Source organism: Equus przewalskii, chromosome 2, assembly GCF_037783145.1.
Source record: "Equus przewalskii isolate Varuska chromosome 2, EquPr2, whole genome shotgun sequence".
NCBI lineage: Eukaryota > Metazoa > Chordata > Mammalia > Perissodactyla > Equidae > Equus > Equus przewalskii.
Window position 1 is genome coordinate 27,910,748 of NC_091832.1, and position 27,828 is coordinate 27,938,575.

General features: G+C 42.5%; 2 protein-coding genes and 1 non-coding gene across 5 annotated transcripts in view; all 3 read right to left on the bottom strand.

Moving 5' to 3' along the window:
• Window positions 1-1,806: 1,806 nt before the first annotated feature.
• On the bottom strand, window positions 1,807-22,049 carry PPP1R8 (protein phosphatase 1 regulatory subunit 8). 3 transcript variants are annotated; one of them, XM_070610565.1, is made up of 7 exons: window positions 21,974-22,049; window positions 18,161-18,221; window positions 12,724-12,877; window positions 11,223-11,443; window positions 9,461-9,605; window positions 5,090-5,154; window positions 1,807-3,268 (listed from the first exon to the last, which is right to left on the bottom strand). In XM_070610565.1, the coding sequence occupies exons 4-7, from the start codon at window positions 11,286-11,288 to the stop codon at window positions 2,915-2,917; spliced, it is 630 nt and encodes a 209-aa protein (XP_070466666.1). In that variant the 5' UTR covers window positions 11,289-11,443; window positions 12,724-12,877; window positions 18,161-18,221; window positions 21,974-22,049; the 3' UTR covers window positions 1,807-2,914. The 3 variants fall into 3 exon arrangements, with proteins under 3 accessions (XP_070466666.1, XP_008536140.1, XP_070466667.1); XM_008537918.2 differs by lacking the exon at window positions 21,974-22,049 and adding an exon at window positions 20,088-20,584; XM_070610566.1 differs by lacking the exons at window positions 9,461-9,605; window positions 11,223-11,443; window positions 12,724-12,877; window positions 21,974-22,049 and adding an exon at window positions 20,088-20,152.
• On the bottom strand, window positions 16,441-16,606 carry LOC139082098 (small Cajal body-specific RNA 1). Its single transcript, XR_011537831.1, has one exon. It is a non-coding gene; the product is annotated as a small Cajal body-specific RNA 1 (non-coding RNA).
• A 2,779-nt stretch (window positions 22,050-24,828) lies between the features above and the next one.
• The window catches only part of STX12 (syntaxin 12), a 33,781-nt gene continuing 30,781 nt past the window's right edge, over window positions 24,829-27,828 (bottom strand). Inside the window, exon 9 of the mRNA XM_008537917.2 lies at window positions 24,829-26,837. Within this exon, the coding sequence (XP_008536139.1) occupies window positions 26,745-26,837 (93 nt within the window). The 3' untranslated portion in view covers window positions 24,829-26,744. The remainder of the gene's footprint in view (window positions 26,838-27,828) is intronic.

Sequence of the window (27,828 nt, forward strand, 5' to 3'; positions counted from 1 at the left end):
CACAAGCAAAATGAAGGATCCAGACAGGATCTCATAAATCCTTCTGACTGTAAAATTCTATGATTTGCAGGTAATGGTGAGCATATTTCAGGCAAGCTGTCACCAAACAGCTGATCCTGAGCTGGGATCACCCGGGGAATGGGCTGGTTCCTCTCAATAGGTGTCCTTTACAGAGTTCACCACCCTTTCCCGCTCTGGGGAGGGGAACATGGATGGGTCACCCCGTCCCTCCTTAGCAGATGGCCCATTAGTGGGCACAGGACTCTGGGGAAACCAACAGCTGCTTCTCCTCCAGGGTGGGCCCTGTCCCTTGGGGAGAGGCTGTGTCCCTCAGCAGCATCAGGCTCACTTGGGTGATAACCACTTGTCAATCCTTGTGGTGAAGGGAAGGGCATGGTCTCTATGGTCATCGTCCAGAGCTGCATTAAGGGCAAGAGGCAACTGAGCCCCCTCTGCAGTGCTCATCTGTCAGCGGTGCTAAAAAACGATCGGAATCAATCAGAAATATGGTGCCAACTAAGCCAGGTTTCCACAGACATGCCTCCTTACGTCACGTGACTACCAAATTCAGTCAGTCCTGCTTCCACTAACGCCGGCAGGCCCTGGAAGGGGAAGATATAGCTCTGCAGATGTGGATATTCTGTTGAGCTTTCTTTGAGACACCAATGCAAATTTCACTCTGCAGCTCTAATTCTGAAACCAAATAATGCATGGCACAATCTCTCTCAGAGGAAGGACTTTATTATCTAAACCAGATCTAAATCCTTTAATATACCCTCAGTTGTCCAGTTTGAGAAAAAAAAAAAATTTAACTTCAAAACAAGCACCTAGCTACAAATAGATATGGCTCCAGCTTACCAAGCACATCCTTCACCTTAGCTCATCCTGGAGGCTGTGTGAACCTGTGCTCAGGCTTTGGATTCAGACCGGAGTTTGAATCCTGACTTCACTACAGGGGGATCATGAGGAAGTTTATTTTGTCTTTGAGCCTGTTTTCTCATCTGTAAAATGGGGATGAAAACAGGATTCCTCTTAGGGCTATGTAAACTAAGCGACATGCTGTAAATGGTTGGCAGGGTAGGGAGGTGCTCAGTGCGTGACTGTTAACCAGCGCTGACAGTACCCTTCAGTGGGAGAGGAAGGCACCCTCATAAGATGGGGACACTCGTTTTTACGGTAGCTGGCAGTGAAGCCAACTTCTCGTATAGCTGTGGTTTTATGGATCCTAGTTCTTCAGCAGGGGCTCCTGCCGAGAGTCCACACTCTCAGCCAAGGGCTTTGGAGCCTAGTTGGCATCTTATCGCAAAGCCACCTATGTAAGTCTCACCACACACAAGGTGCACTTCCTGCGTACGAGGTTCTAGCATGCAAGACACATCCACTCAATCCAAACTCGGGCTGAAATCTCTTCTAAAGGTACTCAACTATAGCTTCCTTTTGCTCCTCTGCGACTTGAGCTATAGCTGAAAAACACGCAGCTGTAACCAGAAAGTGGGTGACCAGATTTAACCACGCCCACCTCAGGACAAGTGTCCCAAAGCCCGGTCCCCCCTCGTCAGGGCTGCGGTTCTGCCTCCTGATGAAGGGCAGCAGGCAGCTCTTAACCCACTTTGCTTGGTGAGGCTTCAGTCTGGGGACTGGAATCTCTAATTAGAATTTCCTCATTCATCAGAGGGCATCTTTATTTGTGGTAATAAAATGGGGACAGAGCATAACCTCTCAAACCCAACAGCCATACCTTTGACAAACATTTCCCAATGGCAGTGGGAATCCGCGATGGCGACTGAGTCACAGACTGCACCCGAATGACAAAAGTTACGTTTAATTTACAATGTAATAAAGGTTACAGGTAAAAAGCTACACATAAAGCATGAAAAGGCCTATTACACAAATGTACAAATCTCTGTACAAAGCTCATATCACTGTTTCCTACCTTCGTCTCCTATGTCTGTCGGCCAGGTCTGGCCATGCAGCTCCGGATAGCAAGAGCTCTCAGCAAGGGGGGAAGGGCCTCCAAACCAGCATCTAAACATCTCCTCTTAGAGACGTCAGTTACTTGCAAAGTAAAATCTTTTTCTTTTTAATTGGAATTGCTCTAAGTGGTGATATCCTTAAAAAATTGCCTTCATAACACACTTGATAAGGAAAGTAATGCCTTAGAGAGTAGAGGACAGTACTCTGGAGTCAAATGAGAAACCTCGGCAAGCAGAGTACTCAGGTTTTACAAGAAAAATAGGTAAAGTCAAACAATACTGTAAGTTTAAAACTATCAACCTGTGTCTGTGGCATTGGTCACAGACAAGGGAATATCAAAATATTCTCATTCCAACAGAAAGGACAAGAGAAAAGCCTAGCTATTGGACCTCAAAACCACCGACCCAGGAAAACATTTCTGTTTAAACCCTAGCTTAACTGAGGAATTCTAAACACTCTTTTTGATCAACCTGGGATCTGTGGCAACTCTTGTGCTCTCTGGGACTTGCAGAGATAGTCAATATCAATTAGGCTGCTGGACCCACAAGGCTGGTACTACTACTGTCACCTCCACAGCTCTGGGTTCAACCTGAAGGCCTAGAGTCTCTCCCTAGGGCATGTGACTTTAAATAAAAATGATCCTAGAAGGAGGGAGAGAAAGAAAAAGGAGGTAATGAGAGACCTGGGAAAGAGCCTGGGCAGTCTATGTAAAACGACATATGGAACCTCTCTCTACACTGAAAGTGCTCTGAAGACAGGTCTTTATGGGATATTCCAACCCCACCCCCAGTTTTAATATTACATGGTTAGGACCCCAAGAGACATTCTGAAAGACGATACTGCACACATGGAAAGTTTTTCTCCCTAGTTCATTTAGCTCCCCCATCACCCTTCCACCCAATTCCCACCCAATTCCCACCCTTCTCCATGACCAAAAATATCAAATAAGCAAGGAAGGTGTGGGCTTCTTGCCCGGCCAAGCCTCTTTTGCATATTTCTTCTTCTTGGGTTCGTTGACAGCTTCGGGGTTATAGACTGCAGGGTTTGGTGCAGGGTTCATGTTCACTGCTGACGGCACAACAGGAGTTAAGTCCACATCAGGGGCAAGGTTCGGGTATGGCATGGGCAAGCCACCGATGAGTGCTGTCCCATGGATGCCATGCGGCTGAGAGCCGGCTTCACTGTGCGTGGGGGGCAGGCCCCCGTAGAGTCCTCCGCTGAATGCAAAGTTCTGTATGCGCCTGCTCCCTGATTCCTCCAGGCCCAGGGAGCCAGGGCCCTCCACCCGCTTCTTCTGTGGTTTACAAGGAGCAGAGGAGACAAGAGGTAAGGCAAGAGAGTGGTGTGTGTTAGCCTTTTCTATTCCAGCCCTAGAAAAATTGGGGAAGGCCTCTAAACCTCTAGCTTCTTTTGTTTCCCAAACAACCTATTTCACTGTCTTGAAATCTCAGGGTTTGAAGAGACCTTAAGAGTAGTCATCTACGTCCCAAACACTGCTCCACAGTGTTCACATCCTACGTCACTCTGAGAAAAATGAGGACCGTGTGAGAGCTTTTCAGAAAGTAAAGCTTATCCAGGTTAAGTAACTATTCTTTATCCTCAGGTCACACCCCTGGGTCCCTCTCTTTTTCTTTCTTTCTTTTTTTTCCCTGCTTTTTCACCCCAAATCCCCCCAATACATAGTTGTACATTCTAGCTGTGAGTGCCTCTGGTTGTGCTATGAAGGACGCTGCCTCAGTGTGGCCTGATGAGCGGTGCCCAGGATCTGAACCAGCGAAACCCTGGGCAGCCAAAGTGGAGCGCGTGAACTTAACCACTCAGCCACAGGGCCGGCCCCCTCTCTTTTCCCGGTATTAAAATGCCCTTTTAGGAAAGAGAGGTGATAATTGGTGGTAGTAGGTATTTAAATTCTTCTTTTTGTGGGGGAAGAGAAAAAGTTAGTATCTTCATGTTGGGTGCCCAAGTTTTAAACATTAATCTGAGAGCGGAACAAACCTATGACTGAAAGCCATCTCCTGGTTGCCTGGGGCTGGGACTGGGAGGGAACTTACAGCAAAGGGACATGAGGGAACTTTCTGGGGTGACGGAAATCTTCTATATACTGAGGATAGTGGTGGTTACCCAGGTGTACACATTTGTCAGAACTCAAACTGTACACTTAAATGTATGCACTTTATTGTACGTAAATTATACCACAATAAAACTGACATAAAGTAAAAATATCTGCCAGTTTTGTACTTTAATAACAACTGAATATTCTAAAGGAAGAAGAAAAAAAGAGAGAAAAGAGCTCAAGGGGAAATGTGACTGAATACTATGGAGTTATTCAGAAAGTTTCATCTTGTACTTCTTCACACGTTGACTAAAGTCCATGAAAGATCCCCCTCATCAATCTACTCTTTTCGAATTAAAGACTAACCAGGAACTTGACACATCTTATCAATCTAGTCTAATATAATCTAAAGATTATTTTAAAATAAAACTCTCTATAGCCTCTCTGACTAGCACCTTCTGATCATTGCTTGACTATCTCTATTGATAGGGATCTCACTGCTTGAAGGGGCCTTTTGCTCTCTTTTGGACAGTTCTGGCTGTCAGGTAGTTATCCACATGCTGAGCAATCAGAACACTCTGTAACTTCCACCTCTTGGTTCTTCAACATACCTGATCTTTAAACCTAATCCAGATGTGGGCTGGCTTTCCTATCTGTGCCATTCTCATTCACAAATAAAGGCATGGCAAAAGCCAGAGGTGCCATGCAGAAATGCAACATCACTTCTTCCTCGCTAAATAGCTTACTTTGAGTCAGAAGGGAAAGGCTAAAGAAATATGGGCCTCTCTACATCCTGCTGGGAGGCCAATTTACAGATTCACATGGCATCATCATTTACATGCACCATCAAGCTGGCTGGTCACCTGCAGCCTTTCTATGGCACTCTAGGATCCCCTAGACATAGATGGGGTAAAAGTATTTCCACAGGAGGAAAAACAGGAAAGGAGCAAAGGATGTGTTTTAAAATTAAGCACAAACTTAACAGTTAACCTACACATAAAAGAGCAGGTTTTTAAACCAGACTGTATGGCATTTCAAATACCGTCACGATGTGCTTCCTACCTTGACTGGGACCACCGCAGTCTGAACCATGTTCCGGAAGCGACCAACTGAGGGATCCACATCCTCTGCAAAAAGACATGAGGGAAGAGTTAGTTTGGTACTCCAGCAGCTGGATTAAGGGTATAAGGCTCACTGTGAACAAAACACTCACAACAACTCATAGGAAAACAGTAAAATACAGCTAACACTCCAAGCATTCACTGTGTGCTGGGTGCTGTGTTAAATCCTCACAACAAGGCTATGAGGTAAGTACTACTACAATGAACATTTAATAGATGAGAAAAAAACTCAGGCTTGGAGGAGTAAAGTGACTGGCCCAGTCACCCCTTTGGAGAGGGGAGGAGCCAGGATTTGAGTCCAAGCAGCCAGAAATAGGCCTGTGCTCTGGAACACTGTGCCGGGATGCCTTCACCAAGTTCTTTCTCATTCCATGTACTTCCCTCTTTTGAGGGGAGAAACAAAAGAGAAGATGTTATCAATCCCACGTTAGTGACAAAACAATGACAAGTCAAGAGATCACACACCACATATCTTGCTAATGCCCGCCCATTAGCAAATATCAGAACTAGGATTCAGACCCAGAACTTCCAACTTGACTTTGCCTTTTGACCTGAACAACTGTATACAATTAAGACTTTTACTAAAGGATCTGAAGCCCCCTGTCTAGGCAGATGGGGAGAGCAGCTTCCTTTTCACAGCTTATACACACATTAGTGTACCCTACAAAGCTTCCAGGATCATTCGCTCTGCAGAGAGAAAGTGCTAAGACCAAGTAAGGGACGTGCTTGCAGTCAGTCACTCTCTCATGCCTCATTTATTGGACATCAGGCATGAAAATAAAGAGCAAGACATTGTCCTGCCTTTAAGGAGTTCACATGTATAAAGCCAGACAGGGTACAACACAATGGAGGTGGTTCAGGAAAGCTGCAAAACAGCATTCCTGGAGCAGAAGGGACAACTGGGCTTGGTCACTGAGGATGAACAGGAGTTTTCTCACTGAAGGTTGAGTGTGTGGCAACAGGCAGGCACAGATTCATTACTAGAAAAATGACTCCAAGCCCCTTTTATCCTAATATAGTGGTAGGAAAGGAACTGTTTCCCTAATAGATACTGTATGTCTTATTTTTAAAGATTTTATTTTTCCTTTTTCTCCTCAAAGCCCCCCAGTACATAGTTGTGTATTTTCAGTTGTGGGTCCTTCTAGTTGTGGCATGTGGGACACTGCCTCACCATGGCCTGATGAGCAGTGCCATGTCCACGCCCAGGATCCAAACCAGTGAAAATCTGGGCTGCTGAAGCAGAGCGCGCGAACTTAACCACTCAGCCAGGGGGCCGGCCCCTGTATGTCTTATTTTAAAAGCACTGAGGGCACTCGCTATTTAAAGAAACACTCTTATGAATCCCTTTGGAAAACAAAGATTCCCTATTTAATTTGAATAATTAACTCCTGATTTATTTGTTTTAAGTCTGGCTTTTCACATATTAGGATGCCTCTAAAGAATACACCCTGATATTACATTACCAACCAATCTTTGTTCAATGAATGAATGAATGAATGGCTTCTATATGGAAGAAGAAAGAGGAAAAGATATCCAGGCTCATTAGGAGGGAGACAAGGTCTATAAAAAGGCACCTTTATCTTTTCTCTCATCCCCAAAGGAGCCCTGTTCCAATCATCCCTTTGGTAAGGAAAGCTAAATGAAACACAAGAACAACTGGAGCCCAACAGGAGTGGCCTGTGGAGATGTGCCCCATGTGTGCAACAGGCCTGCAGAGGGGAGGGGCTAAGCCTCTCTGGGGGACCCTGTCCTGTGCTGGCTGAATGGTGCTCAGGCCTTTTACCTTCACCTCATTCTCTAGCTATCCCACTCCTAGAGAAAGGATACACCCATTCCAGGATATCTCTGCTCCTGGAAGGTCTACCAACAAATTCCCTGCTGGGTCTACTTCTGGTATAAGAAAGGGTGCAGGGGTAAAAGGCACAAGCGGTGGCGGATGATAATGGGGACAATGGCTAACATTCATCAAGGGCTTACTGAGTGCCAAGCACAGATATGAAGTATTTTCACATATATTAATCATTTAATCTTTCCACCAATCCTGTGAGGCCAGTAGTCTGTTAAGTCACTTGGCCAATGTCACACAGCTACTAAACGGAGAGGTGGATTTCAAACCCAGGCCCTATGATTTCAGGGTCCACGCTCTTAGCCACTGTGTTATACTCTGCCTGAATACACTGCCTTAATAAAGCTCTAGGGCAATAATTTTCAAGGAGAAAAAGAGCAGACCAGACCTTGAGTCCTGAAAGAGACAAAAGATTGTCTGGTCCAGTGAGTCCCAAATTGCTGGCTGTTCATGGGTACAACAAAGATCTTGTTTGAAGCTACACATTTTGGGGGCCGGCCCCGTGGCAGAGTGGTTGGGTTCATGGGCTCTGCTGCAGAGGCCCAGGGTTTTGCTGGTTCGGATCCTGGGCACGGACATGGCACTGCTCATCAAGCCATGTTGAGGTGGCATCCCACATGCCACAACTAGAAGGACCCACAACTAAAAATACACAACTATGTACCGGGGGGCTTTGGGAGAAAAAGGAAAAAAAAAAAATGATAATAATAATAATAAGTAAATAAATAAATAAATAAATAAATAAAGCTACACATTTCTAAGTCCACCCCTAGAAACTCTTATTCAACAGGTTCTGGAACGCAGAAATAAGCTTCTCAGATCAGTCATCCAGCCCCTGCCTGAACATTTCCCTCGGATGTTCACTACTTGAGAAGTAATTCATTCGATTTCACACACCATCAGAAACTGAACATGTAGTCACTACAATGAATGCCATGATTTCTTTCACTGATTCCTTTACATTCTTCTTTTAAATATACGAAGGATTTGTTGTTGCTTTTTATGCTGAGTCAAATATGTGCTACACACTGGCTCTGGTTTTGCCAGTCCTTCCTCCCTAAGGTCAGCCCTGCAAATATCCAACCACAGTGGCTGTGCCTCCTCCAGTCTGTTCTCCCTTATGGATGGCTCCCCTACAATCTCAGCATTCAAGGTACCATTTTCCATAGCTGTGGGTCTCTTCCTCCTACAGGACTACATAACACATTTGGTGGCTAAGGCTATACTTGCATTTTGTAACACATTTGGGTGAGTTCTGGACAGAGCACAGGCTAGTGGGGTTATTGTCCCCTATTCTTCTATTAATGCAATCTTAAACTGCCCTTGATTAGTTTCCACATCCCCCTGATGACTCAAACTGCATTTTCAATTAATTAAAAACTCTAGGGGCCGGCCTGGTGGCGCAGCAGTTAAGTGCACACGTTCCACTTTGGCGGCCTGGGGTTTGCCAGTTTGGATCCTGGGTGCGGACATGGCACAGCTTGGCACGCCACGCTGTGGTAGGCACCCACATATACAGTAGAGGAAGATGGGCATGGACATTAGCTCAGGGCCAGTCTTCCTCAGCGAAAAGAGGAGGATTGGCAGCAGTTAGCTCAGGGCTAATCTTCCTCAAAAAAACCCAAAAAAAAAACCAAAAAAAACCTCGATCTTTTTTTTTCCCATGAGCTGTCACTGAAGCAGATCTTCTCTATTTAAATAATTGATATTTTGAACCTAAACACAGGACTTGAAAGCTATTCTCACTGCATTTCAATTCGGGAAATAAGAGCAACTTGTTAGTCTGGGATCCCTGTTTCCATCCATTTATTTTCCAATAAGGTTTTTTGAATCTCAATTCACCTGCATTATATAAACTATACCTCCCAGTTCCATCTCATCCACCTACCAGAGTACTTAAGATATGTATAACATGAGTCCACTAAATGAATGGTGAATGATGGAACAAACTCGTAAACTTAGTGGCCTTCCCATCAACTGATGCTCTCATCTTGCTGACATTTCCATACAAACTATCTATAAATTACTTCCTTACAGAGAGATAAGTCTTCAACATGGTTAATAGTGGTAGTAGAAGCTTCTCCAATCTTAGAATTACCAATCACACTCAGAACCCCATAAAGACCATAATATTCTGCTCTGAGGTAAAGACAGTGAACACCTATACCTTACTAAAACCTCCACTATGACACAGACATACTGGATCAGCAGAGGAGAATTACAGCCTTACTCTGTATACTGAATTCTATAGGCCTTTCCTTTAGCTATTTCTTTAATACTGCAACTGGATAATGCTTGAGTGTTGACAGTACTCCACCAACGAACTGTAAAAAACCCCTCTCTCTTTAATATAGCACCTGTTATCCTAAACCTTGTTGAGAAACATTACAACTGACCTATAGGTTGTGTACACTACTCTCTGAGACCACAGCTTTTTCATCACAGGAAACTAGCAAGATACTGCACCTGGGTTGATGATCTCATCATCCTCACTGAAAGTCACCCGTGAGTTCTTCCTCTTCCTCTTTGGTCTCTGAATGTCCAGATTCCCCTCCTCAATGGTGAGAGTGGAAATCCGCTTATTGTGGGCAGTGTTGAACTCTGTTAGGTTCTAGGCCAGGGTTCACACAGGAAAGACAGGAGTCAGTACACAGGGAATTTGAAGGAGAATATATTACTAAATAAAGGGTAGGAAGGCAGTAAGGGCTAACCTTGACCTCCCTAGACAGACAAGATTCTCTTTTGTATTCAGAAAAGATTCATTACCATCCCTGCACTGCTAATATTAACAAGCCTCCTTTGCCAGAAAGTGGAACATCCTCATTGACTAGTGAAGCCGTGATATTCAAAAGGAGGTGAAGGGACTTGAGCTGAGAACAGGTCATCTGGGCATATATCCTTGAGTTGAGGTTTTGGGTTTTTGTTGGTTTTTTTTAAAGAAAGGCTATCATGTCTTCAGGCTGAGAATTAAAGGAATGCGACTGGGAGGAACTCCAAGAATTGTTTCAAAGTAACAAGAGAGAGATGAGAAAGGACGATTGACAGCTTCTTTCCCAGGTGCTCTCTCCTTTAATAGTCCTAAGGACACTGCCACTGCACTTAACATTTGGCATTAATATCTTGCCACTCCCTATCTCTGCGCATAGCCCCTTTTCTGTTCGTAACCTCCCATCCATCTCAATGATTAACTTGGCCTCAGCACTGCTGTTTGCCTCTTCCCAATCCTCTGGACTTATTCCAATCTGCATTGCAGTTTGAGATATTCCAAATGTCCTGAGGACGAAGACCCAGACAGGACCTAACATACTGAACTTAACAGACATGGAAGCACGGAGGCCGCCTCACAGAGAAATGGGCAAGAGTGACTGTCAGCGAGGTCCCTGGCCATGAGGCTACTTCTTAAGAACAAAATATCTTCTAAATGGTAAGATTTCTATTGTGCTTTTCTTCCTAAGGACTGGAAGACTGCCTTGGCGTACAAGAATAGTAAATGCATGTGGGTGGTTAAGGACATGGTTGCATTCGGTCTACCTGAATAGACCAGTCATACCAGTGCAGTGACAGACGTGCAAAGGACGACAGCCAGATCACAAACTACTGGGATCAGCCTCTAGGAAAGGAAAACTGTAGCACTTTTATAAAATTAAATCCTATAAAATTCATGGCCTTCAGTGCAGTCAGGACCATAAGAACAAAAGTCTAGTTCTACCCAGAAGATTCCTGGGCTATTCGAATAATATCAATAAAAGCAACATAAATGAATGAAAGTTTCAGTCTCTCTAAGCCAGGGCTGTCCAGCTGAACTTTGTAGATGATGGAAATGTTCTCTATCTGTATTATTCGATACAGTAGTCACTGGAGTGACTACTGACTACTTGAAATGTGGTTAGTAGCTACCACACTGGATAGAGTAGCTCTAGAAAAATTTAACTCCTAGCCTTGGCTTCTAATGTCCAGTGACGGTGCACAAGACAAGCAGGAGGGTCTACTGGCAGGAGATCAGTCACCTTGTTAGCCCCGCTCATACATAACCAAACCCACACAACGTGGCTGTCCAAGGTGTGTCACTGCTGGCCACACTACATTGCCAAAGTGGCAAAGGCCCATTAGTGGGCTCAAGAAAACCTCCTGCTGCTAGGTCACTGGAATTTCAAGCTACAAAGAACAGCTACATACTGCAAAAACCAGAGTCCCAAAAGACAAAACAATGACATAGACATGAAATTACATCAAGCTCAGTTTCCTCCTCTGGAAGCCCCAGTAAGCCCTTGAGTTCATCATCCTCTCCACCCATCTTCTCATCTCCTTTCACAGCCGATGGCAATGTCTGAGGCTTCTCACGTAGTGTGTATGCCCTTGTGGATGCGCCAAATGAGACTGTGGAATCGATGGGGATTTGCTGAGGCTTGTGAGGTTCCAACCGAATGTGACCCAAGAAAGTGCCGTGCGCTGGGAATAACCAAATCAGAAAGAGAGAGGAAAAAAAACCAACCTGAGTTGTAGAAAGGAGAGTGGCTCCTCCCAGCACATCAGTTTTGCTTTATAAAATGAAAATGACACTAGGTCCACTCTGCATCCCATGTCATGGGTCTGAGTAAAAAGGAAAACCCCTTCACTGAGTCTTGAATCTCTTCAGTGGATTTCTTATACAACTTCAGACCTGCTCTTACCCAAAGTAACAAATACCTCTCTTTGCTCTCTGCTACCAGATAGGCTTAGCTCCATTCTGGTCCAGCAGGAATGGTTCCAGCAACAGCCATGCCCCAGAAGGCAGGAGACAGGCATCACTGTGGTTTGACCTCTCCAGCCCCAAGTCTAAGGATCAAAGGCCCTGGTGGCAATTACGCTTGGGTTTTCTCCAGGACAGGAAAGGTGGTTGACTAAAACAGGTGCAATATCACTGCCAAGGCAAGCCAAGATCCTACTGGAGAGTCTGACTATTTTTCCATGTCTGTATTCTGCATGTTATGAGATGGAGAGAAAAGATGAGACAAATTTGCAAGTAACTACTTATGAGACAAGGCTCTCCAAAACCATTATATAAGCAGATTAGGGGCTGGGGGTGGGGGTGTTGGGGGTGTGGGAAAGGAGTAGAACACAATTAGCCCAGGAAGCAGGATCCTTTACATTTTACACTGCAATTATATATGGAAAAAATGAACAAACTTCAGGGCCCCATGCAGTCAAATCTCAATTGCATTTCTGGGATTATCTTTGGCAAAGTTGAAAATTTTATTAGTTGGAGTGTGTTCGTGGAATAAAAATTGATATTATTAGTAGTCAAAGCAAAATGTAACTGGGATAAAGAACCCATTATAAAAAATTTAATTTTGCTCAAAACAAGTTTTTTTTTTTTTAATGTCCTGTACCACTGCTCTGCTATATTAATGCAACTAATCACGGCTTCTGCTTAAATTGGACCCCAATTTACCACAGTCCTAGTACCACTTGAATTCCCATAGTCCCTAGCTCCTGGGTGTTTTTCTTAATTCTCTATACATACTTATTGCCTCCTCCAGGACAGTGTTCCCCTAAACTCTCTTTTCTCTCCAGTCATCAATTATTTCAGGAAAACAGGAGATATCACAGGAGGGCTGATTTAAAAACCAAACATAAACTTCTTCCTTGATGAGCAATAAAACATGATTTTGAAACTGAAGAACCCAAAGAGCATTTTCACACTGCTCAAAAGGGAATGTGTGAAAGGGGATGGGATGGGAGTTACTTACTACTGTTGAGGTCTATTAGGAAAACTCTCTTCAGATGCTTGTGGTAGACCAAGGCAGCGTGGACCCGAGAGCAAGACTGGTGGTCAATGGTAAAGTCACACAAATCAGGGTTTCTCCCAAATAAGTAATACTTCTTCTCATCAATAATCAGTTTCTAAATAAATATTAAATTAAATATTACTTAAATCTTGTTTCAACAGAGTTTAGCAGAAATTCTTCCAATCAAATAAGTAGCGGACCTTGAGTAGATAAAATTCCTTGCCAAGGTAAAAAAAATTTTCCCTATTATCTTCAAGATAAACAACTCAGCATAATTTACTAACATTTTTTGGGGGTGAATGGCAACTAACCTCCCCAAATACAGTAGTCAAATGTTTAGTCTTAGTATGAAGAACTTTTCCTAATTCTATTACATATAAGTGGCCCGTAAGAGTGGTTGTCTTCTGTCCATTGGAAATTTAAGATTTCACAGGATCTTAATTTTAGGTCGAGCAGGAAATAAGAACATAAAGCATGTCTATAAAGTAATAAGGGGGCTGTGCCGGTGGCACAGCGGTTAAGTGCACACGTTCTGCTTCGGTGGCCTGGGTTTCGACAGTTCGGATCCTGGGTGCGGACATGGCACCTCCTGGCAAGCCATGCTGTGGTAGGCGTCCCACATATAAAGTAGAGGAAGATGGGCACGGATGTCAGCTCAGGGCCCGTCTTCCTCAGCAAAAAGAGGAGGATTGGCAGCAGATGTTAGCTCAAGGCTAATCTTCCTTAAAAAAAGAAAAAAGTAATAAGACTGCTTTTCAGAAAATATATATTCAAATGAAGATTATAAATTGGTTAGGAAAGGAAGGGGGTGTAAACACCTAGATCTATATTCTAATCATGCTGCCCTAGCTCCAAAGAATTTTTGGAACCCTCTTTAGGAACTGGAATTACATTAGACATCATTGTACAAGCCTCTAAATCTAATTTTATTGTTCCATTTCACTTTGGCCACAAAAAAGTATTATTCAGAGTTAACTCTACACGAGTATTTGCTGTGCCCAAATATGGAACTACCTCACAGGGCAAAGACTCTCCAGGTTTAGGGGAGAGCGACGTGGGAATTAACATTTACTGAAGGACTGTTACTGCTAGGTATTTTAAGTATTATCTCATCTAATCCCCAAAACAACTTTGTGAAGCAAGTATCACTTCTATTGCTAAAGATAAGAAAATAGATTCAGAGAACTGAAGTCACTCACCCAAGGCAGCCCAGCCCAGCTGGTTAAGTGGCAGGGCTGGGACTTAAACTCAGGTGTGAATGACTTGCGATGCTAATATTCTAAACAACACTGTGATGGATCTGAAACAACTCTAAGAGCTCCGAAATGTTTCTAGCCATTGCTATGGCACTGCAAAAAATTAAACTGTAATGCCCCAACATAATAGCAGAAAGAGGGATTTGACAGACCAGCAAACTGCTACTAAAAAACTGTAGGGGCTGACATAGCATTGTTAACTTTTAATTCTCCCAAATGAGGACTTTTAAAAAAAACTGTCACTGATCAGTATCATCAGTCATTTTATAAAAGAAAGGTCATTTTAACAGCAAATAAGCAGGAAGAGTAAGGATAAAGGACCATTCTTTGAGAAGAATTTAGCTTTACACGAAACTCCCTACACTACCCTTATTTTTCTTTTAATCCTAGATCAGTAAAGCCTCTGCCACAGATTGGTTGTAGACTGGGCTGTCAGAGATAAAGGATTCTGATGAATTTTTGCTAACACTTCCTCCAGTTCTAAAAGTCTATAATTTGACCACTTTGAAGAATAACCCTCATTCAGATACATTATGTTTTTTCTTGAAACACAAGGTCTCGTTAAGCTCTAGCTCACATTTCACACTATACTTCTTTTAAAATCCCTGAGAGAAGACAGCAAATGCTGAGTAGAGAAGTACAGTCAAGTTAGTATGGTACCAGGCTAGGAATCAAGAGGCTTATATTTCATTCCTGGCTGTGTCACTGAACTCACAGTGGGCTACTCTTTTCCCCTATGCTTTAGTGTTCGCCTTACAAAACCAGAAACAGACCTCATGCACTGATAACAGTAATAACTGCTGAGCGTTTAAGTGCCACACACTGTGCTGTGAGTTTTACGATATGTCATTTCATCCTCACAACCACTCTGTGAGGTGGTTAGGTGCTATTATTCCTATTTTTATAGATGACAAAATTGAGGCATAAAGAAATTAACATATTCAAGTCACACAGCTAGATATTTATAAGCTGGATTAGAAATTAAGGTCTGGGTCTACACTCTTTTAACCATTATATTATGTATTTTCTTCACTCTACCTGCATCAAAAAATACACAACACGGCCAGGAAAATTTTAAGGAGTGAACAAGTACTACAGGTCACACTCTTAATTTTTCTTTAAACAATCACTTACCCAGTTTCTGTCAAGCTTAGCCTTAAGGCTCAATTAGTTCAAGCTAGTCCAGCTATGTGGGTAACCTCTGGAAAACCCTGTCCAGCAGTGCCCATCTGCTGCTGGCAGAGCTTGTCCCAAGCCCATACTGCTAAGGAGCACCAAGATTTAACAGCCTGACGACTCAATCAGACAATGACTCCCATGTCTGCTCAGAACCAAGATTTAAGAATTGGCTAAAAAATAGACATTGCATTAGAATTGACAGAGCCCTGAAATTTCAACATCTTGTTCTCTCTATGTAATATAGCTGGCCCTCCATATCCGCAGATTCAACCAACCTCAGATTGTAAGGCCTACAATGGTTGCTTACATACCGAACGTGTACAGACTTCTTTTCTGTCATTACTCCCTAAACAATACGGTATAACAACTATTTACATTATATTAGGTATTATAAGTAATCTAGGGGCTGGCCCGGTGGCGCAGCGGTTAAGTTCGCATGTTCCGCTTCTCGGTGGCCCGGGGTTCGCCACTTCGGATCCCAGGTGTGGACATGTTACCACTTGGTAGTGGTGTCCCACATATAAAGTAGAGGAAGACGGGCATGGATGTTAGCTCAGGGCCTGACTTCCTCAGCAAAAAGAGGAGGATTGGCAGTGGTCAGCTCAGGGCTAATCTTCCTCAAAAAAAAAATAAAAGTAATCTAGAGATGATTTACAGTATACAGGAGGATGTGCATAGGTTATATGCAAATACTGTGAAATTTTATATAAGGGACTTAAGCACCTGCAGATTCTGGTATCCGTTGGGAGTCCTGGAACCAATCACCAATACCGAGGACAAGTGGACCTATGCAGGTTGAATCTCATGGCATTTCTCATTCATATTTATATGCACACAGATTATGCCCTGATAAACTTAAATTTGCTAACCACAGTGTTCATAGGCTGGTCTCAAGGAAACAGTATAAAGACCACCAGCTCCTGGGTTATAATATAACCATGACCAAATTTCTATGATTCTAAGGTGCCAAAGACATACCAGAAATTTAGGTGTTTAGAAGGGGAAAAAAAAGAGAAAGGGCCTCCAAATCAAATATATACATTATATTTATATTAATATAAAGGCATCTCAATCACAGAAACATTAAAACATAGGGGAAAAGTAGTATGTCTTAAAATAAAGCAAATGTGTTAATTCTTGGACAATGTGCCTCTTTTGTCCAAGTGAATGAAATGATGCACTGATCTTTCAACAGTCACTACAACCACAATTTCTTGACTAGCTATGGCTGGTATCATTGTCCACTTGTGCCTCTGAGTTATAACTCAGAGTGTGTCTTTACACACTGGGCTTAAAAGACTCATGGCTTTTGTTTTAATATTGCACTTCTTAAACCCAGCTATCACAATACATCACAAGCCTTTGACACAAGGCTAGGATATAGATAGCTCGGTTAGTATCAAGTGCTGCCTAAATCCTTAAAAATAAGCAGATCTCAGGTCTATTCCTCTCAGAAGCAATACAGTGATGTCTAAGGATTATAACTTGACAATCACGTGGCAACTCAGCACACCTAAGTGCACTGAAAGACAGAGAACATTATCAGTTAATGGAAACCATAGTCAGAGAGGCGTCTGACAAGTTAGAGTACTTTGAAAATATGTTATTTCACAAAAGAGTATGATAGTATCATTAAGGGTAGGCCTCCTTGTCTGTTTCTTTCTGTTGCAAACTAAAGATTTACTAAATTCTAGTAACAAAATAGATTCCTACACGTCTTCAAAGCTTCATGGTATTCAGCAACAATATTTTCTATCTGTTGAACAGCCTACATGAAAAAGGTTTTACAGACATTTTAGCTAAGTTATTTCCTTGAATAATTTTGATGTTTTGTGACCTTTAAGAAGGGAGAACCCGTGACAAAGGGGCTCTAAGTGACTGGCAAAGGGTATGATGAATTTATAACAGAATTCATCACAACTCATGCCTTAACACTTTACAAAATACCCGAATATCTCTACAACATCCTGGAAGTGATAACAACGTATTTATAACACAGCTTTCAGGAGATATCACACACAGCTTTTCAACCACAGAATGCAATGTTTTTACTATATACACCAAAAAAGCCCAACTGCACTCAATAATGGGGCCTTGAAACTAAATTCTGAGCAAGAAAACCAAAAATTGGTCTAAGACACAGAGACTCACAACTCCAGTCATAGTGGGCTTAATCTCCCTTTCTTGGTAAATAAATGGTACCATAAGGATTTTTAAAAAACCTTACATAACCTAATAGCTAATCAAAATTCACATTCTCTTGAAGTTCTATGTGGTGTTCATTCTAGAGACTTGTATAAAAGCTGGAATTCTGCTAAACTTTACAGTACTTAACTCCAATTATAACTATGTAATTTTTGTGTGTGATTGTATCTTTCCTACCATGTGATTTCTTTAAGAACAGGAACCACGTTTGTTTTGTTCACTGTTGTAGATCCTATGCTGAGCACAATGATTGGCACACAGTAAGCACTCAACCCATGTTTTGAATGAACGAATGAATTTCATCACCATTCCATTCTTTCCTTTGAGCAAGCATCTTAGTTGATCATCTTTGAAGGGCTTGGGCCTGAATCTCATAAAAGCAACTTAAACTCAATCTAAATCATTCACTTTCTCCTTCGCTTGTTGCATTTGGTGGACGTTCCACACAACTCCATGTACTCAGAGAGAGGGAATTCACCCAGTTATAGGGCTTCCAACTTGACTGGGGCCCACAGGCCCATGATCTATTAAAACCCTTGATTTGGGAGGTGAGGGAAGTCACAAAAAACTGAGTGTCTGTGGGAGATATGAGGTTTGAATGTGTTATATCACTGTGTCCTTTTAATAGAAAAAAAAAGTCAGGATGAACAAAAGTAGCATTGCTGGAAAACAAAGCACAGGAGAGGAGGTGGAAAAGTGAGTCACTGGAAAAATCTTCACCGTGGTGGGGAAAAAGGGAAAGACATGTATCTCCATACCTCAATTAGTTTGTCTCCTTTGACTACATCCAGATGTAAACCAGGTGGGGGTTTACCTGCCCTGAAAAATAAGAGTGAAAAAAGCATTTTCAGGATGAGTCCATAAATGCCATTTACAATTATTGTCCCATTCAACATTGCAGCTCTCCCACCATCCTATAATTAGTTCATGTTCAAGCAGAAATGTCATCTACTTCACTGTTATTACAGCTCCTCTCTACATTTGACACTTACTTCCCCAGTGATTCAATTGCTCTAAAACAGAATTTAGTGAATCCATATTTAGAGCAGCACCAAAGAAACCTATATTTTAACACTGGCTATCTACCTCGGAAAGAAAGCAGCATAGAGAGTGCAAGTACTATAGCTGGGGAAGTCTGGTCACTCGGAGTTTGAATTTAAGATTTGCCACGACCACTAATACCATATGAAGGTAGCATAAATCAGTTGGTGTTTCGGGCTAATCAAGATTAGTCTCATCACAAAATAAGCAGAGGGTGTTGTCCTGAGCTCTGAGACCAAATAAAAGGTACATAATTAGGGAGCTAGCGTAATTCAAAATCATGCCCACGAAACCAAGTACCAAGAAACACAAGAGATATTTGTTACCCTTGAACAGGTCTTTCTACAACGGCTTGTTTAAAGGAACTTTTCTCTATACTCCTATAACCACACCACTCAACGGGGATACACATATGTCAAAGCCACTAACACAGTGCCTGGTGCATACCAGACTGAAGAAACGGTAGGTGGTCTCAAACAGTCTAACTATAACTTTACTGTTCTGGTCCAACTTCTGAAATCAATGCAGCAAGGAACTAAAATGAACAAAGAATTTGTAGGCTGAAGCAACTGAGTGTTACAAAAGTGCAAAGGGACCCAGAATATAGCCACACATTCACTTCTTCCTGTTTGCTCCTTTGAAGTTTGAGGAAAGAACAATCTTGCCAGAATCCCTATATTTGCATAGAAAAAATGCATCCATCCATCTAACTGAAGATGCAACATAGTCTTCTCATAATCCTGCCCCAACGCACCATGGCAGTTGCTGAAAGGACAGTGCACTGGACAACAGCCCATCTTGTCCGGGAAGCAGGGAAAGCCAGTGTTTACATCCAAAGCATGCTTTCTGAACTCCTACTACGTGCCTGGCGCAGGCCTAGGAGCTGGGAATATAAAGATGCATCAGCTAGCCCTTGTCCTTGAGGATCTCAATATAAGGGGAGACAGAGACGAGTAACCCATAAACGGCACACTGGGATGAGCTACAGCAGAAATAGCTCTAACTCCGATGGGTCTCCTAGCAAGGCAATTCATATCGCCTACTCAAAGACTAAATTAAATTATTCCATTATTCCCAAGAACTTGCGAAGGGATGGAGGGGTTCGTTCCAACAATTGCTGATGCCCACTTGTGCCCGTCTTCGCGCTGGTCGCTGAGAACGCAGTGGTAGGTCAGAGCCGTCCCTGCCCTCAGGGAGCTCCCAGTCTGCGAGAGACAGACTAGGACCGCACCGGGGATGCAGCAACGACAGAGGGATGCGGGGCTCTGAGACTGGGCTGGGGCCGGGAAGCCAGCTCGTGCGCGCTCGGGACAGAGAGCAGGGGGGCAGGTACGGTGCTCCGCAAGAGCACCAGGCGCTCAGTCAGGAGTTGGGGTAAGTTCTGGGCCAAGGCTCCGAAGCGCCCCAGCAACCAGCTGATTGCCCGAGGAGCTACCTACGCGAGCGCCCCAGAGCCCCCAGTTTCCTCAGTTCCTGGGCCCGGGCTCCAGGCTCCTCCACACGCCGCTCGGCCCGACGGACAGTTCTCCCTCAGTCAGACCCGGGGTGTCTGAGCCGTTCGGCTCACTGCCAGAAGTGAGCCGCCATGCTGGCCCAGGCCAGGCCAGGCCAGGCCACCCCAGTCCTGGTCGCCCCGCCACTCACCAGGTCGGGCAGTCGAACAGCGGGAGGTTAGAGCCGGAGTTCGCGGCTGCCGCCATCTTGCGTCTCCCCCTCCCATTTGGCGGGCCCGAAGCACGCCGGGAAACTGGAAGACTCAGAGGGGAGAGGCGGCATCCCAGCAGCCTGTGCATGCGCGCGCGCGCGCGTACACGCACACACGCACGCACGCTCGCACAGGGCCTTCCAGTGGCGGGGGAGACTGGGGTCTGAGTTTGAGATGCTTTTCAGTGTTTGAGAGAGTTGGCGTTTTCTGGAAGAGTCTCCGGAGGCTAGGGCTTTCCTTGGCCGGGAGATGTCTTGAGGAAAAGGAGCTTGTAAGGAGAGGTAGCGGTCTTCCCCAACGTTCTCCTGCAAACACGCTCCTGGGCTCTAAAATCTTGCAACTCCATCCTTGCTCCGGGCTTACAGCGTTAGCCTTTCCACCTGTCTGGAAAGAAGCTAGAGGGCGGAGCTCAGAGGTTGGAGGGATCACTCATTCTGTTTCTCCTCCTTGGGCGCTTCTCGGCCGTGTTGCATGCCGCCTCCTCATTTCCCCTTCCTAATCTAAATCTGGGCCTTGAGGGCTTCTGTAGATTATCTGGGAAGCTGCTTTAGGGGGTCCTCTAGGCTATTTATGAAAACTCTGCACAAACTGCAGCCAGGAGCGGACCCAATCAGAAGGCAGGCGTCCAAATCTTCAATGTGCGTGAATGAAATGGTTAATCGAGTTGTGGTCCCTTTGGATTTTTAAGTTTTGGTCATAATGACTAGATCATGTAAGGAAGCATTAGGATTCAGGCCTGCCCTAGGCCAACAGCTGGCTGAAAGAGACCATCAGCAGGGCCTCTGGTTGTAATAGCTTTGTCTATTGAGTGCTTCCTTATCTGGATAAGCATGTATTTTATATGGGTCTCTCATTTAAACCTCACAACACTGAGATGGGTATTGTGATCCCTGAGGAGAGGCTCGGAGAGACTGAGTTGCCCACCCTCACCCTAGAACAAGTGAGTGGGATTCAAACCTAAATCTGTACAATGCCAAAGGCCATGCTCTTTAGTCACCACTCTCTCTCACACTTATGTTGGCACCATATTTATTATTAGCATGCAACTGATGCCCAACACTTTACATAACTTTTGCAGAAAACATAGGATTATCTGATCTGGTGTTTTTTCTTTTTTAAAGAAACCAATTGCAAAATTATTGTTCATCCAGAAATAGGCACTGCACAGCAAGTTCTCTCTTTCTATGATGGAGTTCTTTTCTTGATTACCTGCTACTGGTCCTCTAGATTTTAAATCGAACATCAGCCTGTTTGAAAGATTTGGCCCTTGGTGACATCTCCAGGCATCAAAACTGTAGCATAGTATTAACTTGGAATTTAAAATTATCAACTCTTAGGCAGGTAGGAGAATCAGCTTTTCCTCTGGCCTTCAAAAGCAAAATAAACTCATCTAATAAGGATGTTAACTGATCAGATGACTTATTAAATGACCTGTTAATATGCTCCTTTCCAGCCTTGTGATTCCAAAGAAAGACTGGGCTTTGGGAAAAATACAAATTCTAAACTTGGTTTCAAGAAAACAGGCTATGGCTCCCTCCTTTGAGCACAAGGACGTGATTCTTGAGAAGGAATTAAAGTCTCAACAGTGTTTTGAGTGTAATAGAAGAGAACCAGGTACTTTTATCTACAGAGATTGTTCAGGCCTTTGAAGTTCCATGCCCTTTTCAGGCCTGAGGTGGTGTTGAAGCCCTTTCTAGCTATCAGTGACCTGACAACATCTTACATCAACTTTGCCTTTTAATTTCTCAGCTTCTGTGTGTGGTCCATTATTTAATCCCTTCTAGTGCTGATTATACACCCACGAAACCTAAAGCTATATTCTTACCCTTATAATTCTTTACTCCTTGGCCATGTTCCCTGTTTCCAGCACAGCTGATACTCACACTGGTCTGTGATGTAATGGCACCTTACACTTACCTACGCCTTATAAAGCAAAATGCTCTTTGTTTGGGCGCCCATGATGTCAGTATAGATCAGCAAACTGGAGGGCAGCAGTCTGGGCCCTTAGCATTTTGAAACAGAAAGACTGATGGGCTGGGTGCCTTTGGATTTTGGTATCTCAACAAAGATTAATTTTGTAGACTTTGAGGCTTTCTTAGAATAGAATCTAAAGACATTAGGAGCACAGTTTTTGTCAGAAAACTTTCTTAAAACATCTTTGATATATGAGTGATCAAATAGAGACACTGAAAAGATTGTGTGTGTGTGTATCGACAGTGTGAGCAGGTGGCTGCTTTTAGCAGGGCGGTGAATGAAAAGTTCACAAGGTGCTGATGGAAGAAAAGATGTTCCTGAAAACTTGGGTAGAAATTGCTACTACTACAGGTTTTTAGAGAAAGCTTCGTGAAAGAGGTGGTGCGCAGGACAGTTTATATCAATGATGCATGGCGACACTGTATAGCATCTAAAGGTGTGGTTTTGAAGTCTGAGTGCTTGAGATCAAATCCTGGCTCCAACAGTCCCAAATTGTGTGTCCATGGGCAGGTTGCTTATTTACTATGCTTCAAGTTCCTAATCCATAAAAAGGGGAAAAGAAAAATACATCTCCTAGATGGTTTTGTGGGTATAAGATAATAAATGTAAAATGTAAAACACAACATTTAGCATAGTAAATTGCTGGTAGGAAGGGCTCAAACATTACCTTACAAATGACCATTCGCATGCAGAGCACTTCCTCAAGCCTATAAATTCCTGTATTAGACTGCTACTCCTGGCCTCAGCTTCTTCAGTTATAAAGTGATGGGGCTAGTAGAGATGAGTGGTTCACAAATGTTAGAGATGTCATGGACCAGAAAAAAAAGTAATAGAGGAGTATCAACTTTTATTTTGCCAACTAAGGAGATTTAAAAATGAACACTGCCATCTAACATCACCATATTTTCATTTTTATAATCTTGAAATATCCTTTTTAAAAAGTTGGAAGGTCAGGGGCCGGGCCCTATGGCTGAGTGCTTACGTTTGCACACTCTACTTCAGTGGCCTGGGGTTTCGCTGGTTCGGATCCTGGGCGCGGACATGGCACCGCTCATCAGGCCACGCTGAGGCGGTGTCCCACATAGCACAACCAGAGGCACTCACAACTAGAATATACAACTATGTACTGGGGGGCTTTGGGGAGAAGAAAAAAAAAAAGATTGGCAACAGTTGTTAGCTCAGGTGCCAGTCATAAAAAGTTGGAAGGTCATTAGCTCAGACTCAAAGATGGTACTTTAAAAAGCCCACTACATCATTTTTCTCATTTCTCCATGGACTGGTAAAAACTTGGTCCTTAGTCACACTCCAACATTAAAAATTCTCTTATTTCAAGTTTATTCTTTAAAAATTAAGTGCTAAGACTGTCAAACAAGTTTCACTTTGGATAAGTATTAAAATGAACTACTCAGTTGGCCTAAAAGTAGAATTGGGGGTTAGGAATCAAAACCTTTCAAACTAATTACTGGTTAATTGGAAATTCTAAAGTAGTTGTATTTCATAGTGCTAGAAAGCAATACTGAAAAATCCTTTGAAACCCAGGGATACTAAACATGCTTAGAAAAGCAGGAAGGAAGCAGGTGATTCCTAGGAATCCTAGTCCTAGGAAACAGGATAGAATGAAATATGAGTTGGGTTCTAGTCTGCATTTAGTGACCAAAAGCAAAAGCTTCATCCTCATGAATGAGGACAACCTCTGAATAGGAGGGAAAAAAACTGAATAGGGGAGGCTCAGGGTGTTTACTTTGTACTGATTGAATGCTAATTGCATTTTGATATTTTTGCCCAATGGTACAAAGCAGTGTATCACCACCCCTTAGCAAAACAAACGAAAAACTGCCCTGGGAGCATCAGATCAGCAGGTAGCAAGTTCTTGTTCTGAAACATTCCCAGATGATGTGGCCAGTGTGATATTATTTCTACTTTACCCTATGCAGTACTACAGTTTTAATTCACTTGAAGAGAGAATGCTAGATCTGCCCAGTACTTCTAGAACATTCCATCAAGGAAAGAGAAAAGGGGAAGAGAAAAGGAAAGGAATAGACAGGCAAATATAGAATTTGTATGTTCAGACCAAACCCCTGTGTTCCTTATATTCAGAGAATTTTATCATAGAAGAGAGCTATTGAGAAAACTTGGGGCTTATGGGTTAAATGACTTGTGCAAATACCTGCAGCAAGTTAATGGCAGAGCTAAGATTCTCCAGGCCGTCTGTACCCCAGTCTAGTTTTTGACCTCCAAACCAATGGCTCTCAAACACGGTTACACACAAGAATTATCTGGAGCTCTTCAAAGTCCCTATGCCCGGCTATACTCCAAACTAACTAAATTAGAATTTTGGGGCCGGCCCGGTGGCACAGCAGTTAAGTGCACATGTTCCGCTTCAGTGGCCCAGGGTTCAACAGTTCCGATCTCGGGTGCGGACATGGCACTACTTGGCACGCCATGCAGTAGCAGGCGTCCCACATATAACGTGGAGGAAGATGGGCACAGATGTTAGCTTAGGGCCCGCCTTCCTCAGCAAAAAGAGGAGGATTGGCAGCAGATGTTAGCTCAGGGCTAATCTTCCAAAAAAGAAAAAGAATTTTGTGGCAGGGGCACCTAGGTAGGTATCGGTATTTTTTTAGTTTCTAATGTGAAGCCATGGTTAAGAACCACTGTCCCAGACCATGGTGCCCCCAAAGATGAACAGAGTACACATAAGGAGGATTCTGTGAACAGGTTTATTAGGACCATCTAGCAGAACCTCTTGGCAACTACCACAAATTCCAAGCCATTCAAATTCCAGGCCAAGGCCATATTTGCTACCCATGACCACTATTACCACCACCATTAGATTACAGAGTATGTCTTACAGAACAGAACTATGGTGGCTTCAAGTTACCCAAACTGAAATCGTTTTTCACAACCAAGACTTTTTTCTTGCCTGGAATGGTACAAATGATGTATCCAAGTCCAGCTGTGGACTTGGAGCTGAAGGGGCAGTGATCATAGAACCAAGGAATTAGCTCTGAAGCTGCTGCATGGGCTACTGTGACAGCCCAATAGCTCCATCTTGGTTTTCAAGGAAAGGACCACAGTAGTGCCTATTCTACCACCAAATCAAGTCACCTGATCGCCAGTCTTCTTGCAGGTCTCAATTTTTCTCCGGATAGCGCATTACCTAATATCTATCACATTAGCATGTTAACTCATAAAACCTTACTACAAAAGCTTTTAAAATGTTTATTTGTATTAAGTGGGTGGAATGGTAAAGAATGTAAAGAAACTTATGCGTTTGGGCCCTTGTTTCCCTGTTGTTCACATTAGTTGAGTAAAAGATTAAGTAACATCAAAGGGAGTGGAAGAAATGAATATAAATATATCCAGGGTAGCCAAATCCTCTAATTCACTAAAGGATGAACTGAAATTGTTGGCCTAATTCACATTTATGTGAGAGCCTAAAGAAATTATTCTCTTTAACTGCTCTAGACCTGTGAAAAAGGGAAGTGGACAACATTTATATTACAAGACAGCAATCTTTTATTGAAACATTTTTTGTCTAAAACTATGCACGGAGAGATTAATCTCTTGTTCATAAATTAGGATAAATCTAACATCACTATTCCAAACTAGTATTATGTACAAAAATGAACCTTTTCTTTGCTTTATCAGCAGGTTCACAGGACTAAATTTTAAACCAACTTCAGACTAGCTTTTAAAAGCAACCCTTGTAGGACAGGGGGCAGCCTTTTGACAGTAAGTAACATTGATCATTCACCAGGAATGTAGAAACACAACTGAACAACAATAACAAAAAGATTAAATCATTCCAAACAATTCCTATTTGCTTGCCAAAAGCATGCTTTGTCTAATTCTCCCTTTCTATACAGACAGGTGGGAGACGGACCTCATAGAGAATAGTAGTGTTAATTAAATTAAACTTTTCAAAAGTGAGTAAGATGTTTTAGTGTGTATATGGGTGAAGTGCTGTGGATGACACTAGCAGATAATAAAGTAAACTTTAAACCCAGATTAATATGTACCCCAACGACTGGCCAGCTCCAATAAATACTTCTCATTTAATCGGATCACGTGTGCAATTTTTTACTTTCCAGTTAAATACACTGCCAAAATCTTTCAAAGCAGATAAAGAATAGGTTTCTTAAAAATTCAAATTAAAATGTTAAAGAATAAAAATTGCTGGCTTATTATACAGTCTGACAGACTCCAATATGCTGGGTGCCAGAAAGTAATTCTATCTCAGTTGCTAGTAAAAAGGTAAATCTTGTACACATAAAAAGACAATATTACAAGACTGTAGTGTCACCTGTCAAAACAAGAATATCTAGAATGGAATTTTCAGTAGATACTTGGGATGAAGGCTAATTAGAATGCAAGAGAAAGCAAATCCATATAAATTAATTCCTAATTTGAGAAATCAATAAAATGTACACATAAACTGATAAATACTGTCTCCATAGGTCACTAATTCCAAGGACTAGTTAGTAGTTAGTTTCTAACTAAATTATTACAGGACGTTCTGGTGTATGCTCTCTTCTTGTGATCAGTTTGTTCTGGCAAGACTCCAACAAGCTCTTGCCCTCGAAAACAGCTCCGCGGGAGAAGGCTCTGAGGCAAGCACTTCATTTATTAACTAGGCACAAAGTAAGTACCAAGATTACAATAATCACTGACAGGACAAGCACCAGGATACAGATCTTCTTGCGAGACTTTTTCTGAGGAGAGAAATATGTAAAGAAGACACTCATGAAACAAGTAAAATTTTTTATATCTAAGACTCAAAGAGTGCTTCGTAAATCTGCCTCCTGGTAATTCAGAATTAACTCTATCCACGCATGAATATGCAGACACTTTCCCAAAATCTCAAAAGTTACCAGCACTAGGCAGTAGTGCGAGTTCTAATGCCAGGCTCCCAAATACAATTTTGCAAAGGAACTGTTTATACCTATACTACTAGCCATTATTTGCAATAAGTTATTTGTGCATGTGTATTTTAAAGAAGTTTTATAACTATTATAAAATTTAATGTTCACTGTAAAAAATACAGACAAGCAGAAAGAAGAGAAAATAATCACCCACGGATAAAACTGTTGACATTTTGATTGTATTTCCTTCTCATCTTTTGTCTATGCATATTGTCATTTGACATAATTGGGATCATACTGTATCAGTTTGATGTTTTTCTGACTTAACATTTTAGCATAAAAATTTTATTATAAACTCTTCATAAACATCTCTTTTAATTCCCACATAATATGTCATTGAGTGGATATATGTAATTTCCTTAATTGTTCCTTTACTGTTAGATACTAAAGTCATCACTGGGTTTTTAAAAGGAAATACTATTATTAAATACAAGTTTCTTTAAGAACATTCCCATGTAAACCACAGATACCCTAGGAACATGGAAAATGACTGAAATGCTAGGTATTTCTAAAAAGCCATGCAACACCAAATTGAGGAGAAATGAGATGGACCTCATTCTCAATATCTGTACACTGAGATAAAGACCCAGATAAGTCATAAAACCAGAGTTTCAACTAACATGTAGAAGAATATCACTTTATAGAAAGTAGAATGATTAACCCCTATTTATTCATAGATAAATAACCCCAAAATGATAAACCCCTATTTATTCATAAATAAATAGCAGATGGAGTTGATTCTATGTCCATTCTCTGTGACAACAGTCAACAAAGTATCTGC